Genomic DNA, 17,390 nt, shown 5'->3' with positions numbered 1-17,390 from the left:
GGGGGGTTCCTACGATGACCTAGACCCCTCGATCACAGCCGGAGAGATACATAGGCCTGAAGAAGGAAAGGGGAAATCTAACTGCCCCAGAGCAGACCCCAAAGCAATAGGCAGCCCCCCACATATAATGACGGTGAAGCAAGATGAAAACACTTACACAGACAGAAAGACAGGCTGAGAAAAGACAGGGCCCAAAAACTACCTAGATAGGAACGGATAGGAAGGCTGCTGTCTGCAATCTGCCAAAACCCTATCAGAGACAAAAGCCAACAAGCTGATATAAAAATGGCCCTGAAGCAACTAAGCTTCAAAAACTAAATCAGCACTCAGGTACATTCAGAAGACAGAGCTCATGGAACACTGCACACTCCAGCAGGGAGAGGCAGAATCCAAAAAGCAAGAAAAACAAAAACAAATCTTAGATGCAAAAGGCAAAACAGAAAACTTAGCTTTAGGAGAGCAGGAATCAGACTGGTGTCCAAGAGTCCACAGAGAAATCACCCACAGGGCAGAAAGGGCGTAGGCTGCCTTAAATCCAGTCAGTGACTCCACTCAGCCAATCGTCTTCATTAGTCCCAGGTGCCTGATAATCAGGCTCACTATCTTCCTTCACTAGAATAGGGAGTTCACCAGGCCTCAGTGACGGAGGGGAAAATGAACTCACAACACTGCTCACTCTGTTCCAAGACTCGAACTTTGTGCCGCCGTTCTGTCAGTGGAGTTAGCTGAAGCTATAAAGGACAAAATGGACATTGTTATTGATTCATTTACCTTCTACACAGACAGTAAAGTGGTACTTGGTTACATCTATAACCAAACAAAACAATTTTTTGTCTATGTCAGCAATAGAGTAGAGTGTATCAGAAGCTTTTCTACCCCTGACCAGTGGTACTACGTCCCTACTGACATTAATCCAGCTGACTGAGGGATGAGACTCACCGCTGTGTCTAAACTCAATGACAACATATGGGTGTCACCTCCAAGGTTCCTGTACGAGGATTCCAGTTCAAGGGACTCCAACAACATTTACGAGCTGGTGGAACCAGAGTCTGACAAAGAGATCAGACCAATCCTTTCTACCCACTACACTTCTGTGATGCCAAAATTGAAACTGAGGTCTCTCCGTTTTGATCGCTTCTCAAGATGGTCAGAAGACATCACATGAAAGTCGTTATTTATGGACACAGCTCACGGCGTGGAGCCTACCACCATATATTCCTTCAGCTGTGTTGGAACATTCTGACATTGGAACTTTCTCCAGCGGATTATTGGGTTGGTGGAAGTGTTTGCACGTTGCGGCTTCCCCAATCTGAAGATGGGTTTACGTTTGGACATGGACTATTCTGCTGTTGAGGACTTCATGCCTCCAACTGAAGATTGGACCATGCCAATTTGGACTACAGCTGTTGTTGTTGTTGTTGTTGTTATTACTTGCATGCTTGTTTTCCTTTTGTTTTTCAGGTATACAGTGACATCTCCCGAGGACATCATAAAAATTATGAAATCTATAGATTTCAGATGGGGAGTGTTATGTCACAGTGACTGTTATGTCCCATGAATAAGACATTTTACAGACTGTCCTGTGCAGGGGAAGAATCTTGAGGAGATCATTTGCATATTCCCAGTGCCTTCTGGGATAAGTGAAGAGTCTCCGCGAGCTCAACGATCACTGGGTTTTGGCCGTTGCAGCTGAAAAGAGGAAATCGGAAAACCAGGGGAAGAGTCGGCGCGTGAATTTTGGCTCATCTTTCATCGTTTTTAAGAAATCTCAAGATGGAAGAGGCCAGGAGCCATTTGGTGAGCTGCATTTCTTGCTACATGTTCACAGATTTACCAGTGGAAAAGCCAAACTTCACATGCCACAAATGCAAGCTTGTGACCCTGTTGGAGGAAAAATTGCAAAATCTCGAAGAGAGGTTAGCTACGTTGAAGATCATTAAGGAAGGTGAAGAGTTCTTGGACAGAGCAGAATTATCTCTTCATGTTACAGAAAGAGAAGAAATTCAAAGTGCACCTGAAGAAACAGAGGAATGGAGACATGTGACCCAGAGAAGCAGGAGGATCAGGAGGCAGTCAGCACCCATACTGCTCAGAAACCAGTACCAGGCTCTCACGCAGGAAAACGATGAAGAAATACATCAGGATAAGACTTTGCCAACAAACAGCAACCTTGTACGCCTTCAGAGTCCTCCTGGATGGAGAAACAAAAATGTTGTGAAGAAGAAACGGAGAGTGGTGGTCATGGGGGATTCCCTGTTGAGAGGAACAGAGGCCGCTATCTGCAGACCGGATATAACTTCAAGAGAAATGTGCTGTCTTCCAGGTGCAAAAATTAAAGATGTGTCTGACAGGATATCAGGACTCTTTAGACCTACAGATGACTACCCATTCCTGCTACTACATGTGGGGACAAATGACACCGCAAGAAACGACCTGGAAACCATCTGCAGAGACTTTGAAGACTTAGGCAAGAAAGTGAAAGAACTGGGAGCGCAGGTGGTCTTCTCTTCCATCCTCCCAGTGGATGGCCATGGAACAAGGAGGTAGAATAAGATTCTGCAGGTGAACAACTGGCTACGTCGATGGTGCCGTCAGCAACGATTTGGATTTCTGGATCACGGAGTGAACTACTTATACGATGGACTACTTGCTAGAGATGGGGTGTACCTTACGAAGACTGGAAAGCAGGTATTTGGAAGTCGCCTTGCTACACTTGTAAGGAGAGCTTTAAACTAGAACAACATGGGAAGGGAAGCAAAAGACCAGAAAAAGCCATACACCTGACAAATGAGAACTCTGCTATTAGAAGTGGAAAGGAAGAACAAAGACGAAAGAATCTAATTAATAAAAATATTGGAGAAAGAGAAACCAATCACAAACTAAAATGTTTCTATACTAATGCACAAAGCATGGGCAACAAACAAGGAGAATTGGAACTACTAACACAGGAAAAGAAATATGATGTCATTGGAATCACTGAAACTTGGTGGGACAATACACATGATTGGAATACAAGACTAGAAGGATACAACTTATTTGCAAGAAACAGACTTGATAAACGAGGAGGGGGTGTCGCATTGTATGTTAGAAACGCGTATATCTGCACAGAGATTGAAGCTTCAGAGACTGGGAGTTCTGTGGAAACTGTTTGGGTAAGAATACAAGGACAGAGCAATGGAAAGGACACCATTGTAGGCATTTACTACAGGCCGCCTGTGCAAGCTGAAGATATGGATGAACTCTTTATGCATCAAATGGCCAAGTTCTCCAAAAAATATGACATAGTTGTCATGGGAGATTTCAACTATCCAGACATTTGTTGGGAATCTCTCTCAGGCAAAACTAACAGGTCAAGGAAATTCTTATCCTCTCTTGCTGACAACTTTATCTTCCAAAAGGTAGGGGAGAAAACAAGGGGAACTGCTACCTTGGATCTAATCCTTATAAACAGGGAGGAAATGGTTGAGGAGGTAAAAGTGGCTGGGACCCTAGGAGGCAGCGACCATGCTATTTTAGAATTTTCGATAACTAGAGGCGGAAGACCTGTGAAGACTCAGACGTCAAGGTTAGATTTCAGAAAGGCAGATTTTAAGGGATTCAGAAAGAGAATTGGAGGGATCCAATGGCTGGATATCCTTAAAGACAAAAATGTCCAGGAAGGATGGGAAATCTTGAAAAATGAAATTCTCAAAGCACAGTTGTTAACAATTCCGAAAAGAGGGAAGAATAGGAAGCATTTAAGGAATCCAGGATGGATGAACACAGAACTTAAGCACATGCTAAAAAGGAAGAAAAAAATGTTTATAAAATGGAAAGAGGGAGGCATATCTAATGAAGAATATAATGCTGTCTGCAGAACCTGCAGGGCACAAATCAGATTAGCTAAAGCTGAAAATGAATTGAGGCTTGCAAGAGATGTCAAAAGCAATAATAAAGGATTTTGGGGATATGTCAAAAGTAAAAGAAAAGTCAAAGATGCTATAGGATTTTTACAGGATGAAAATGATGAAATGGTAAGACAGGATGTTGAGAAGACTGAACTTTTAAATTCCTATTTTGCATCTGTTTTCTCTCAGAAAGGAAATGTAACATCAACTGTTATTCACTGTCCTATTAAGGGAATAGAAGAATCCAGGATATCTATAAACAGAAAGATAGTGAGGAAACACTTAGCTAACCTAAATGAATTCAAGTCTCCAGGTCCAGATGAATTACACCCCAGAGTACTGAAGGAGATAGCAGAAGAAATTTTTGAACCCCTCTCCATAATCTTTGAAAATTCTTGGAGAACAGGAGAAGTGCCAGAAGACTGGAGAAGAGCAAATGTTGTTCCTATCTTCAAAAAGGGGAAGAAGGTGGATCCAGGCAACTATAGGCCGGTGAGTCTGACTTCTATACCAGGAAAGATCTTTGAACAAATTATTAAACAACATGTATGTCAATACCTGGATAAGAATGAAGTGATTAAACAGAGTCAGCATGGGTTTGTAACTAATATGTCATGTCAGACTAATTTAATTTCCTTCTATGACGGTATTACTGATTGGGTGGATCAAGGAAATGCTGTAGATATAGTATATCTTGACTTCAGCAAAGCATTTGACAAAGTCTCTCATACAATCCTTATTGAAAAAATGACTAAGTATGGAATGGACAAGGCAACTGTTAGGTGGATTCATAACTGGCTTAGTGATCGGACCCAAAGAGTGGTCGTAAATGGCTGCACATCCAGTTGGAAGAATGTCTCAAGTGGGGTACCACAGGGCTCTGTCCTGGGCCCTGTATTGTTCAACATTTTTATCAACGATTTAGATGAAGGAATTGAGGGTAAACTGATTAAATTTGCTGATGACACAAAGCTAGGAGGGATAGCTAATACTAGAGAAGAGAGAGAGAGGATTCAAAAAGATTTAAATAAACTGGAGAAGTGGGCAGCAACTAACAGAATGGTTTTTAACAGGGAGAAATGCAAAGTACTACATCTGGGCAATAAAAATGAAAAAAGCATATATAGAATGGGAGGAATAGGGCTAAGTGACAGCACATGTGAAAAAGACTTGGGTATACTAATAGATCACAGACTGAATATGAGTCAACAGTGTGATGCAGCAGCAAAAAAGGCAAATGCAATTGTAGGATGTATTAACAGAAGCATACAGTCTAGATCACGTGAAGTCATTATTTCCCTCTACTCCTCTTTGGTCAGACCTCATCTGGAATATTGTGTCCAGTTTTGGGCACCACATTTTAAAAAAGACATCAACAAACTGGAGCAAGTTCAGAAAAGAGCGACCAGAATGGTGACCGGTCTGCAAACCCTGTCTTATGAGGAAAAGTTGCAGGATTTGGGAATGTTTAGTTTGCAAAAGAGAAGACTGAGAGGAGACTTAATAGCTGTCTACAAATATCTAAAGGGCTGTCACATTGTAGAAGGATCAACTTTATTCTCATTTGCACAAGGAAAGACTAGAAGCAATGGGATGAAACTGAATGGGAGGAGACACAGATTAGATATTAGAAAAAACTTTTTGACAGTTAGAGTTATCAATGAGTGGAACAGGCTGCCACGAGAAGTGGTGAGTTCTCCTTCAATGGAAGTCTTCAAACAGAGGCTGGACAGACATCTGACAGGGATGATTTAGCGAATCCTGCTTTGAGCAGGGGGTTGGACCAGATGGCCCAGGAGGTCCCTTCCAACTCTACGATTCTATGATTAATATACGTGATATATTGCAGTCTCTCATATTGTTTTACTGTTGCTATGTGTCCCTGTGTTTTGCATAGCAAAAATCCTCCCTTTCCATCAAGTTTGTCCCTTCTGTCTCTCTGTCTCCCTCTTCTGGGTGTGATCTCACTTCCTTCTTCTTCCTCCTGTGTCTCATTCTCCATCTTGGCTGCATTAGAAGCACATATGCTTTCAGCCTGTCTGAAGAAAGTCTTTTTTACCTGCTGCTGTTTGTATGCATTCAACAAGAATTCTTACAGAAATCAAAGTCTCTTCTGGATTCTTCATAACATGTGTGCCAGCAGCTGAGTTGAGCTATCTGTGACCGTCGCCAGTTGTAAGTAAGGTAAAGAGATCCAGCATCTCACAGAGCCATATTTGCAGCCACAGGCTCCGGGGGCAGAATAGTGACCAAAAAAACATAATTCTAGTGTTTTGATTTTTTTTCTCGCTACGCCATTTAGCGATCAGATTAATTCTTTTTTTTATTGATAGATCGGGCGATTCTAAACACGGCGATAACTAATATGTGTATGTGTGATTTTTTTATTGCTTTATTTTGGGGCGAAAGGGGGGTGATTTAAACTTTTCTTTATTTTTTTTCATATTTTTTAAAACTTTTTTTTTACTTTTGGCATGCTTCAATAGCCTCCATGGGAGGCTAAAGCTGCCATAGCGCGATCAGCTCTGCTACATATATTTAAGGGGTTAAACTTTTTTCTTTTGTTTATAACCATTGCCTTGAAGACCAAACACTGCTTCTAGACAGTGGAACATGCATAGTGCTTACAGTCTCTTTTCTGTTGAGCTTATAAGCACTGTTTTGAAGCTGGCTAGGATCTCAGGAGCGCACTTCTGGGATATTTGGAGTGCACTGTTACATGCTAAATCACAGCCACCTTCTATACAGTGCTTTAGTTCTTACAAGCTAGACATCAGCGGTGGTCAGTTTCCTAAGAAAAGAGGTGTAAACAAAAGTATTAACATCTCAAGAATAGTTGCAAATTTTAATAAACAGTAAATTACAAAATTGCATGTTTTTACAAGCAATATCAATCCATGAAGAGGGGGAATAAACCTTTAAGCCTGTGAAATCTGAGTAACAATCTCTTTAAGAGCTGAAATATCAGCAATGTCTGAAGATAACTTCAATTTCTATGATTTTTTTTGGGGGGGTGGAGAGAGGGTTATATAATTAATTAACCAATCCTATGAGTATTCGTGGCACATTAATACGACATTGTCAATTTTAATGGTCATTGTATAAATTATCGTCACAGTTTGGCCATACCTTTCATGCAATATGCTTGGATATCTTGAGAACTGCCTTTGAGTCTGCAGCACCCATAACTAAGAGTGTACTATGCTGGAAAGAATACACACAATGACCTCTTGTGGGATGTCATTATGAATATTTGATGTGCCTAATGTAATCATATACAATCAATAAATGCAGGAATATCACTGGCTTTCTCCTTGCCCTTTCCTTTCACTCTCTGCCTCTCTCTTTCTCTTTCATTAATGCATTCTCTGTTGTACATTATTTATTAACTTCCTTTTTTATTAAAAAAAAATACTGGCAAAAAGAAGCTAGATAATATGGAGTTTCATATTTTCTATGGAATTATTCAGTCGTGGTAACTTCACGGCTTTCCTAATTAATCAGAGATACGTGTACATTCTATTAAAGTGCAATGTACATTATATATATATACAATATTGGAGTTTGCCAATAAGGACAAATTCTGTAACTTTCTATTAGGGTAGGCTCACAAGACAGTGTTCTCTCCACCCGATTATTATGATCAGAGTGGCATCAGTTTTTCTCGGCCATGGAGACAAAAATAAAAACATTTCTGCACCTTCTTTCTGTCAGTCCGTGAAAATTGGACAACATTTGGATGTCATCCGAGTGCAGGCCGATGTTTTGCACAAACTCATAGACTTGCATTGCCGATTTTGATCCTACATTTGGAATAAATTCGCACTTATTTCTGATTTTTTTCCTAGTCTGAGAAAAAAATCAGACATGTGCATAGCCCCACAGCCCCTTCATGGGCACAAGTGATATTCATGAAAACCACAGATAGAACTCCTCCAAGATAATTGGTCGTTTGCACAAGCCCTTAGGCAAGTTTCACACCTCCTATTAATTCTGGTACTGGAAAAAAAATGGTACCGGAGATGTCAGTGTCCATGTACCACCAGTGTGCCACATCAGTACCACACACATGGGTGTAATGGAAGCAGAGGTACAGTCAGCGTTGTTCCCTAGCGCCGGGTGCTGAAGATGGCTCTCATCATTCTCCTCTTCTCTGCTGGTGATCAGCGTAAGCAGGGAAGAATGATAAGAGTTATATTTAAGCGAGAACAATGACATCAGGCGGAGGCTTTTGGGACTATTGGTCCCATTAGCCTATACCTGCTGACGCTAATTACAGTGACAGGAGCATCCATCACCCGCCGCCTGTGATATAAATAAATAAATAAAACATCTGGCGTGGATTCCCCTGTATTTTCTATAACCAGCTGGTCAAAACTCACAGTTGAGGACAGCAACTCTCAGCTGTCAGATTCAGCAAGGTTGGTTATCAAGAATAGAGAGGTCCCACAAAGTAATTTTTAATTATATAAAGAAATAATTTTTTAAAAAACCACATGGGGTCCCCCCATTTTTGACAACCAGCAAAGCTAAAGCTGAGAGATGGGAGTTGGAATTCTAAGGCTGGTAAGGGGCCATGGATATTGGTTCCCCCCACAGCCTAAAAATAGCATCCTACAGCCACCCCAGAAAAGGCACATCTAATAGATGTGCCAATTCTGGTGCTTTGCCCGACTCTTCCCACTTGCCCTGTAGCGGTGGCAAGTGGAGTTCATATTTGTGGGGTTGATGTGACATTTGTATTGTCAGGTTACATCAAGCCCAAGGCTTAGTAATGGAGAGGAGTCTATAAGACACTTATCCATTACTAATCCTATAGCTATACAGTAAATAAAGACATAGCTAGAAATCGGACAAATTCAATCCGATGAAAAATACCTTTACCATGGTGTTGCAAATTTTAGAGGAGATGCATGGGGACCCCATTGATGTTGGAGAACTGCGGATGCGTTTAGCCACGTTCAAAGGGAGGGGGAATCTGTGACCCAATATATGAATGCGTTACAAGAGGTGCAGGCAGCGATCGCTAAGCTGGACGACAGGGGCGTGGGACCCCACGATGTGATCTTGAGAAACCAACCTGTAGCAGGTCTCAGGGATGGGCCGCTTAATCCGCGCTTGACGTTCTTAGAGATCAGGGCAGAAGCGCGCATGAGAGCAATAGCAGGGGATGGCAGCCTCGGCAGGGAAGATACGGAACAAGGAGGTACCCGCCTCGCCTGCGGCGGAGCCAGGATGGGCCAGCGAGATCCAGAAGGAAATACAGGAAATGTGGAAAAGAGTGGTCTGGCCTCAGAAGGGCCCCCCCATGACTCCAAACACATCCAGAGACAGGACTTATATACTGCTCATCATCAGGAAATGCAGCAATCCCGAGCAGAAAGACAACCTGTCACGATCCATGCTGGATCAGGACATATAAAAAGCACAGGTAACCTTTTTTTTTCCTAAGCTGTGCTTAAGGTTGGTTTTTTGCCCCCGGTGGCCATTAGGATTATTGCACTGTGGTGTTGTTTGTTCTAAGTTTGCCCCGGTGGTGGTGAGCGTCATTGCACTCTAGTTTCCTTAGTTAAGTGCACATGATTAGTGCAGGTGTGATTGCTGGCTCTGCTATAAAAGAGTCACAGGTGCTGCAATCAGGGTTGGTGATAGTGTTCATTTCAACCATCCTTGGTGGAGGAAGGAGCTGGAGAGCAGCTCTGACAGAGCCTGGTCTGAAAGGAGTCATAAGGAATTTCATTAGTACCTATTGTTTTAGGCCTCCCTTGGCTGAAGAGACACAACCCGGTAATAGATTGGTGGGCGAGGGAAGTGGTCAGCTGGGGGCACTCGTGTGAGGGCTGCTGCCTAGGAACTACTGTCTCTGCCGTCTCTCTTCAACTGACCCCTTCCTCCCTGGTGAGGGCAGCAGATGTGCTGCAGGAGAGTAGGGGCAAGTCTCAACACTTGCCGTTGGCCAACCCTGGGAGGCGCATACCTCGTGATGGAAGGGGTTGGAGGGTGATGTACCCCTTGGTGAGGTGCTGGGGTGTGAGAGTGGTTACACAGGGGGACATGTTATGAATGGGTCACCGAGGAGAAAAAAGCAAAACAAGCTTAGTCACAGAAAACCAGAGAGGTTGGTAACTATGCAGATTGCAGATCTCTGATCCTACCACACAACTAGCAGCAGCTGTGGAGCGTACCTACGATGTTCCTAGACGCTTCGTCACAGCCGGAGGACTAAATAAGCCTGAAGCATGAAAAGGGGAAAACTAACTGCCCCAGAGCAGACCCCAAAGGAATAGATAGCCCCCACACATGTATTGATGGTGAAACAAGATGAAGGCACAAACACAGGCTGGAAATTAGGCTGAGCAAACGATGGGCCCAAACTAACTAGAAAGGAAAGGAAAGGAAAAACACTGTCTGCAACCTGCAAAAAACCCTACAAAAATAATGTCCAACACTTCTGATAGCAAAATTAACCCTGAAGTCACTCGACTTCTCCCACTATATCAGCACTCTGAAATATTCTGAGACAGAGAAAAAGAGAGACCAAACTAGTAAGGGACAAAAAGCAAATTGGCAAAATACTGATAAATAAGAGTGGAAATTTAGCACAGCCCCCAGCCGGGGCTGGCTGACCACACAAAAAACTGAATAGACTAACAAAATCAAGTGTGAACATTAGCAGAAAAACTTAGCTTTAGATGACTGGAACAGAGCTGAAAACCAAGAGCTGACAAGAAAGAAGGAATCACCAGCAAATGAATAGGGCGTCGGCTGTCTTAAATCCAATCTGAGACTCCTGAGGTCCAATCGTCATCCTCATTCTCAGGTGGCAGATCTCCACCGTTCAAATCAGCCTCACTACCTCCTGTTACCACCAGAGGGAGTCTGGAAGAACTCACAACTGGTGAACCATAGAATGAACTCACAACAGGGACGCCTCTGTTGTCAATCCCAGAAAGAGTTCTCCAAGTGGTGACAAACGAACGAGTGGCAATAAACGTTCAGATCCGGACCTGTGTGTGAACGAGCGTGTATGGGTGGCCACCAAAAAACATCCAATGGAAGTGTGTTGTGGAGTCTTACCAGCTCATACCAAACATACACATTCACAACCCATTCCCCAGGTCAGAGCTTCGGAGATGTTTGTTGCCTCCAGAACATGCGTTGCCAATACCAGCGAGCTCGTTTCTCATCAACCTGACATGCAGGTAGTTGCTGGGGTGAACTCTGGGTCTGGGCATCCCCGCTGTAGGTGGTACCCTGATGGGGAGCGGTCTTGATGATCCAGAGGCCACTCATTAAGGGGAGGGCACTGTTATGATCCATGCTGGATGAGGACATATAAAAAGCACAGGTAACCTTTTTTTTCCAAAGCTGTGCTCAAGGTTGGTTTTTTGCCCCCGGTGGCCATTAGGTTTATTGCACTGTGGTGTCGTTTGTTCTAACTTTGCCCCGGTGGTGGTGAGCATCATTGCACTCTAATTTCCTTAGTTAAGTGCACATGATTAATGCAGGTGTGATTGCTGTCTCTGCTATAAAAGAGTCACAGGTGTTGCAATCAGGGTTGGTGATAGTGTTCATTTCAACCATCCTTGGTGGAGGAAGGAGCTGGAGAGCAGCTCTGACAGAGCCTGGTCTGAAAGGAGTCATAAGGAATTTCGTTAGTACCTATTGTTTTAGGCCTCCCTTGGCTGAAGAGACACAACCCGGTAATAGATTGGTGGGCGAGGGAAGTGGTCAGCTGGGGGCACTCGTGTGAGGGCTGCTGCCTAGGAACTACTGTCTCTGCCGTTTCTCTTCAACTGACCCCTTCCTCCCTGGTGAGGGCAGCAGATGTGCTGCAGGAGAGTAGGGGCAAGTCTCAACCCTCGCCGTTGGCCAACCCTGGGAGGCGCAGACCTCGTGATGGAAGGGGTTGGAGGGTGATGTACCCCTTGGTGAGGTGCTGGAGTGTGAGAGTGGTTACACAGGGGGACATGTTATGAATGGGTCACCGAGGAGAAAAAAGCAAAACAAGCTTAGTCACAGAAAACCAGAGAGGTTGGTAACTATGCAGATTGCAGATCCCTGATCCTACCACACAACTAGCAGCAGCTGTGGAGCGTACCTACGATGTTCCTAGATGCTTCGTCACAGTCGGAGGACTAAATAAGCCTGAAGCATGAAAAGGGGAAAACTAACTGCCCCAGAGCAGACCCCAAAGGAATAGATAGCCCCCACACATGTATTGATGGTGAAACAAGATGAAGGCACAAACACAGGCTGGAAATTAGGCTGAGCAAACGATGGGCCCAAACTAACTAGAAAGGAAAGGAAAGGAAAAACACTGCAACCTGCAAAAAACCCTACAAAAATAATGTCCAACACTTCTGATAGCAAAATTAACCCTGAAGTCACTCGACTTCTCCCACTATATCAGCACTCTGAAATATTCCGAGACAGAGCAAAAAGAGACCAAACTAGTAAGGGACAAAAAGCAAATTGGCAAAATACTGATAAATAAGAGTGGAAATTTAGCACAGCCCCCAGCCGGGGCTGGCTGACCACACAAAAAACTGAATAGACCAACAAAATCAAGTGTGAACATTAGCAGAAAAACTTAGCTTTAGATGACTGGAACAGAGCTGAAAACCAAGAGCTGACAAGCCAGAAGGAATCACCAGCAACTGAATAGGGCGTCGGCTGTCTTAAATCCAATCTGAGACTCCTGAGGTCCAATCGTCATCCTCATTCTCAGGTGGCAGATCTCCACCGTTCAAATCAGCCTCACTACCTCCTGTTACCACCAGAGGGAGTCTGGAAGAACTCACGACTGGTGAACCATAGAATGAACTCACAACAGGGATGCCTCTGTTGTCAATCCCAGAAAGAGTTCTCCAAGTGGTGACAAATGAACGAGTGGCAATAAACGTTCAGATCCGGACCTGTGTGTGAACGAGCATGTATGGGTGGCCACCAAAAAACATCCAATGGAAGTGTGTTGTGGAGTCTTACCAGCTCATACCAAACATACACATTCACAACCCATTCCCCAGGTCAGAGCTTCGGAGATGTGTGTTGCCTCCAGAACATGCGTTGCCAATACCAGCGAGCTCGTTTCTCATCAACCTGACATGCAGGTAGTTGCTGGGGTGAACTCTGGGTCTGGGCATCCCCGCTGTAGGTGGTACCCTGATGGGGAGTGGTCTTGATGATCCAGAGGCCGCTCATTAAGGGGAGGGCACTGTTATGATCCATGCTGGATCAGGACATATAAAAAGCACAGGTAACCTTTTTTTTTCCTAAGCTGTGCTTAAGGTTGGTTTTTTGCCCCCAGTGGCCATTAGGATTATTGCACTGTGGTGTCGTTTGTTCTAACTTTGCCCCGGTGGTGGTGAGCGTCATTGCACTCTAATTTCCTTAGTTAAGTGCACATGATTAATGCAGGTGTGATTGCTGGCTCTGCTATAAAAGAGTCACAGGTGTTGCAATCAGGGTTGGTGATAGTGTTCATTTCAACCATCCTTGGTGGAGGAAGGAGCTGGAGAGCAGCTCTGACAGAGCCTGGTCTGAAAGGAGTCATAAGGAATTTCGTTAGTACCTATTGTTTTAGGCCTCCCTTGGCTGAAGAGACACAACCCGGTAATAGATTGGTGGGCGAGGGAAGTGGTCAGCTGGGGGCACTCGTGTGAGGGCTGCTGCCTAGGAACTACTGTCTCTGCCGTCTCTCTTCAACTGACCCCTTCCTCCCTGGTGAGGGCAGCAGATGTGCTGCAGGAGAGTAGGGGCAAGTCTCAACACTCGCCGTTGGCCAACCCTGGGAGGCGCAGACCTCGTGATGGAAGGAGTTGGAGGGTGATGTACCCCTTGGTGAGGTGCTGGGGTGTGAGAGTGGTTACACAGGGGGACATGTTATGAATGGGTCACCGAGGAGAAAAAAGCAAAACAAGCTTAGTCACAGAAAACCAGAGAGGTTGGTAACTATGCAGATTGCAGATCCCTGATCCTACCACACAACTAGCAGCAGCTGTGGAGCGTACCTACGATGTTCCTAGACGCTTCGTCACAGCCGGAGGACTAAATAAGCCTGAAGCATGAAAAGGGGAAAACTAACTGCCCCAGAGCAGACCCCAAAGGAATAGATAGCCCCCACACATGTATTGATGGTGAAACAAGATGAAGGCACAAACACAGGCAGGAAATTAGGCTGAGCAAACGATGGGGCCCAAACTAACTAGAAAGGAAAGGAAAGGAAAAACACTGTCTGCAACCTGCAAAAAACCCTACAAAAATAATGTCCAACACTTCTGATAGCAAAATTAACCCTGAAGTCACTAGACTTCTCCCACTCTATCAGCACTCTGAAATATTCTGAGACAGAGCAAAAAGAGACCAAACTAGTAAGGGACAAAAAGCAAATTGGCAAAATACTGATAAATAAGAGTGGAAATTTAGCACAGCCCCCAGCCGGGGCTGGCTGACCACACAAAAAACTGAATAGACCAACAAAACCAAGTGTGAACATTAGGTTTTTATATGTCCTGATCCAGCATGGATCGTGACAGGTTGTCTTTCTGCTCGGGATTGCTGCATTTCCTGATGATGAGCAGTATAAAAGTCCTGTCTCTGGATGTATTTGGAGTCATGGGGGTTCCCTTCTGAGGCCAGACCTCTCTTTCCACATTTCCTGTATTTCCTTCTGGATCTCGCTGGCCCATCCTGGCTCCGCCGCAGGCGAGGCGGGTACCTCCTTGCTCCGTATCTTCCCTGCCGAGGCTGCCATCCCCTGCTATTGCTCTCATGCGCGCTTCTGCCCTGATCTCTAAGAACGTCAAGCGCGGATTAAGCGGCCCATCCCTGAGACCTGCTACAGGTTGGTTTCTCAAGATCACATCGTGGGGTCCCACGCCCCTGTCGACCAGCTTAGCGATCGCTGTGTGCACCTCTTGTAACGCATTCATATATTGGGTCACAGATTCCCCCTCCCTTTGAACGTGGCTTAATGCATCCGCAGTTCTCCAACATCAATGGGGTCCCCATGCATCTCCTCTAAAATTTGCAATACCCTTGGGCCTCATCATTGCTCAGACACTAGCCACCATCCGTGATGGTAACGTAGTGGTGCGGTGTGTCAATCTGGGACAGGACAATCTTACTCTCTCACCCAAGAGTGAAGTGGTGCAGGTGCTGGGCATGCAAGAAGAACTGATGCAACCAGAGACCATCCAGTTGGTAGTAAAGCAAGAAGACCCTTCAACTATAGCCGTTACCATGACCCCAGAGCACGAAGGAGGGGCGGCAAATCTTGGAATAGATGCGTGCTGAAATTATGGGGCTCTCACTGCAACAGGTGCAACAGGTGGAAGCTGTACTGAAGTGTTACCGGGATGTCTTCGCCCGTCATGAAGACGACTTTGGATGTACTACAGCTATAACCCACGAAATACCCACAGGATGTACTGCACCGATCCAGGATAGATATCGGCAGATCCAGCTGCAGATGTATCAAGAAATGAAAGAAATGTTGGCACACATGCTGCAGAGTGGAGTCATCAGGGAGAGTCAGAGCCCGTGGGCAGTTCCCATTGACCCTACGTTTTTGTGTCAACTATACACGACTGAATGCCTCTATGGTGCGGGATTCCTTCCCCCTGCCTAGAATTGAGGAGTCATTGTCCGCCTTGGGGAAGGCAAAGTATTTTTCGATCTCTGGATCTGGCCAACGGATACTGGCAGGTGCCTATGGCTCAGCACGATCGGCCGAAGACAGCGTTCATGCTGCCCATGGGACTATTTGAATTCAATCGGATGCCCTTCAGCCTGACAAATGCCCCTGGAACATTTCAGCAATTGATGGAGAGATGCTTGGGAGATCTGAACTTTGAAGCTACACTGATCTATCTGAATGATATAATTGTCTATGCAGCCACTTTTGAAGAGCACCTTTGGCGGCTGGAGCAAGTATTGAGCTGACTACAGATGCACGGCCTGAAAGTGAAGCCCCAAAAATGTCACCTCTTCCGTAAGCAGGTCGAGTACTGGGTACATGTCGTATCCGCTGAAGGAGTGAGACCTGCACGTGAGAAGATATCTGCGGTACAGGACTGGCCCACCCCAAAGGCAGTGAAGGACTTTCGGGGCTTTCTGGGGCTTACAGGGTACTACCGAAGGTTTGTGAAGAATTTCACTCACATCGCTAATCTGCTGCTGGAACTATTGAAAGGAGTGCCATTTGGTGCAAAGAATCGGACCATTCAGTGGGGAGATAGCCAAGAGAAAGCCTTCCGAGTCCTGAAGATGGCCTTGACTGAGGCCCCAAAACTCACCTACACAGACTTCTCCCGGCGCTTCATTCTACACACCGATGGAAGCTCCATTGTCTTGGGGCCATGCTATCCCAAATGCAGGAGGGGAAAGAACGAGTGATTGCCTACGTGAGCCGGTCCCTCCACAACTCGGAACGTAACCTGGATAATTACAGTTCCTTCAAGTTGGAATTGCTAGCATTAGTGTGGGCAATGACCGAAAATTTTATTGAATACGTGTTGGGGTCCGAAATCTTGGTGAGCACTGATAACAATCCCCTGGCCCACGTTGAAAATGCAAAAATGCAAAACTGGGGGTCCTGGAGTAAAGATAAGTGGCTCGCATGGCGAAGTATCCATACAAGATCGCATATCGGAAAGGACCCGAGAATATGCATGCTGATGCTCTGTCCCGAGTGACTCATGAGTGACCGGGACGCGACTGAGACAAAGAGTTGGAGGCAGAAGAGATTCCTGGCTTCTGAGACCTTTCCAGGTCGTTGATTGTGACGTAGGGACAGATTAGAGGGGTGTCTGGAGAACAGGTGCTGGGACGACCTCAAGATGAGTGAGTGCAACTCCAACAGGAAGCTAGGGAAATTGCCCAATTGAGACAGTGGGTGGCTTTGAAGCGACTCCCCAGCCAAAGTGAAAGAGACGCTCTGTCCCCGGGGACTCAGCAGATTCTCAGGCAGTGGGAGAGGCTCCAATTAGAAGACAGATTTCTGTATAGAAAAGTGCAGTTGGTACAGGAGTTGGGGATTACCTGGCAAGTGGTGATCCCAGAGAAGTTGATCGGCATAGTGGTTACTGAGGCCCATGAGAGAGGGGCTCACTTTCATCCAGAGAAGATGTTCCAGTGGTTGCAGAAGCTGATGAATCACTCCCAACTGCAGTAGGGGATGCATGTCAGCAATGTCAGAGCTGTGAACTGGCTAACCCCTGGAACAGAGAGCCCCCACACAGACCATCGTGACTTCTTCCCCCTTAGAGTTATTGATGATCGACTACTTAACCGTCGGTCCAGCTCATCTCGGTTATAAACATTGTCTGGTGATGACCGGATGACCGACCACTTTACCAAATTTGTTGTGGTGCCTCCGACCCAGGATCAGACTGCCAATTCAGTGGCGCAGGCTATCTGTCGAGACTTCATCCGAGTGTACGGTTGCCCAAAGAGGATTCTTTTCGACCAGAAGTCACATTGAGAAGTCAAGAATGATGC

General features: G+C 45.3%; 1 protein-coding gene across 1 annotated transcript; it reads left to right on the top strand.

Moving 5' to 3' along the window:
* The first annotated feature begins 15,839 nt into the window (after positions 1-15,839).
* On the top strand, positions 15,840-16,286 carry LOC141048174 (uncharacterized). The gene has a single exon (XM_073543635.1). It carries the CDS (start codon positions 15,840-15,842, stop codon positions 16,284-16,286), a length of 447 nt encoding a protein of 148 aa, XP_073399736.1.
* Positions 16,287-17,390: the final 1,104 nt, after the last annotated feature.

The sequence above is a fragment of the Dendrobates tinctorius genome, unplaced genomic scaffold (assembly GCF_039654945.1).
Source record: "Dendrobates tinctorius isolate UK_male_01 unplaced genomic scaffold, ASM3965494v1 ptg000133l, whole genome shotgun sequence".
NCBI lineage: Eukaryota > Metazoa > Chordata > Amphibia > Anura > Dendrobatidae > Dendrobates > Dendrobates tinctorius.
This window is presented reverse-complemented; position numbering and strand designations above follow the sequence as displayed.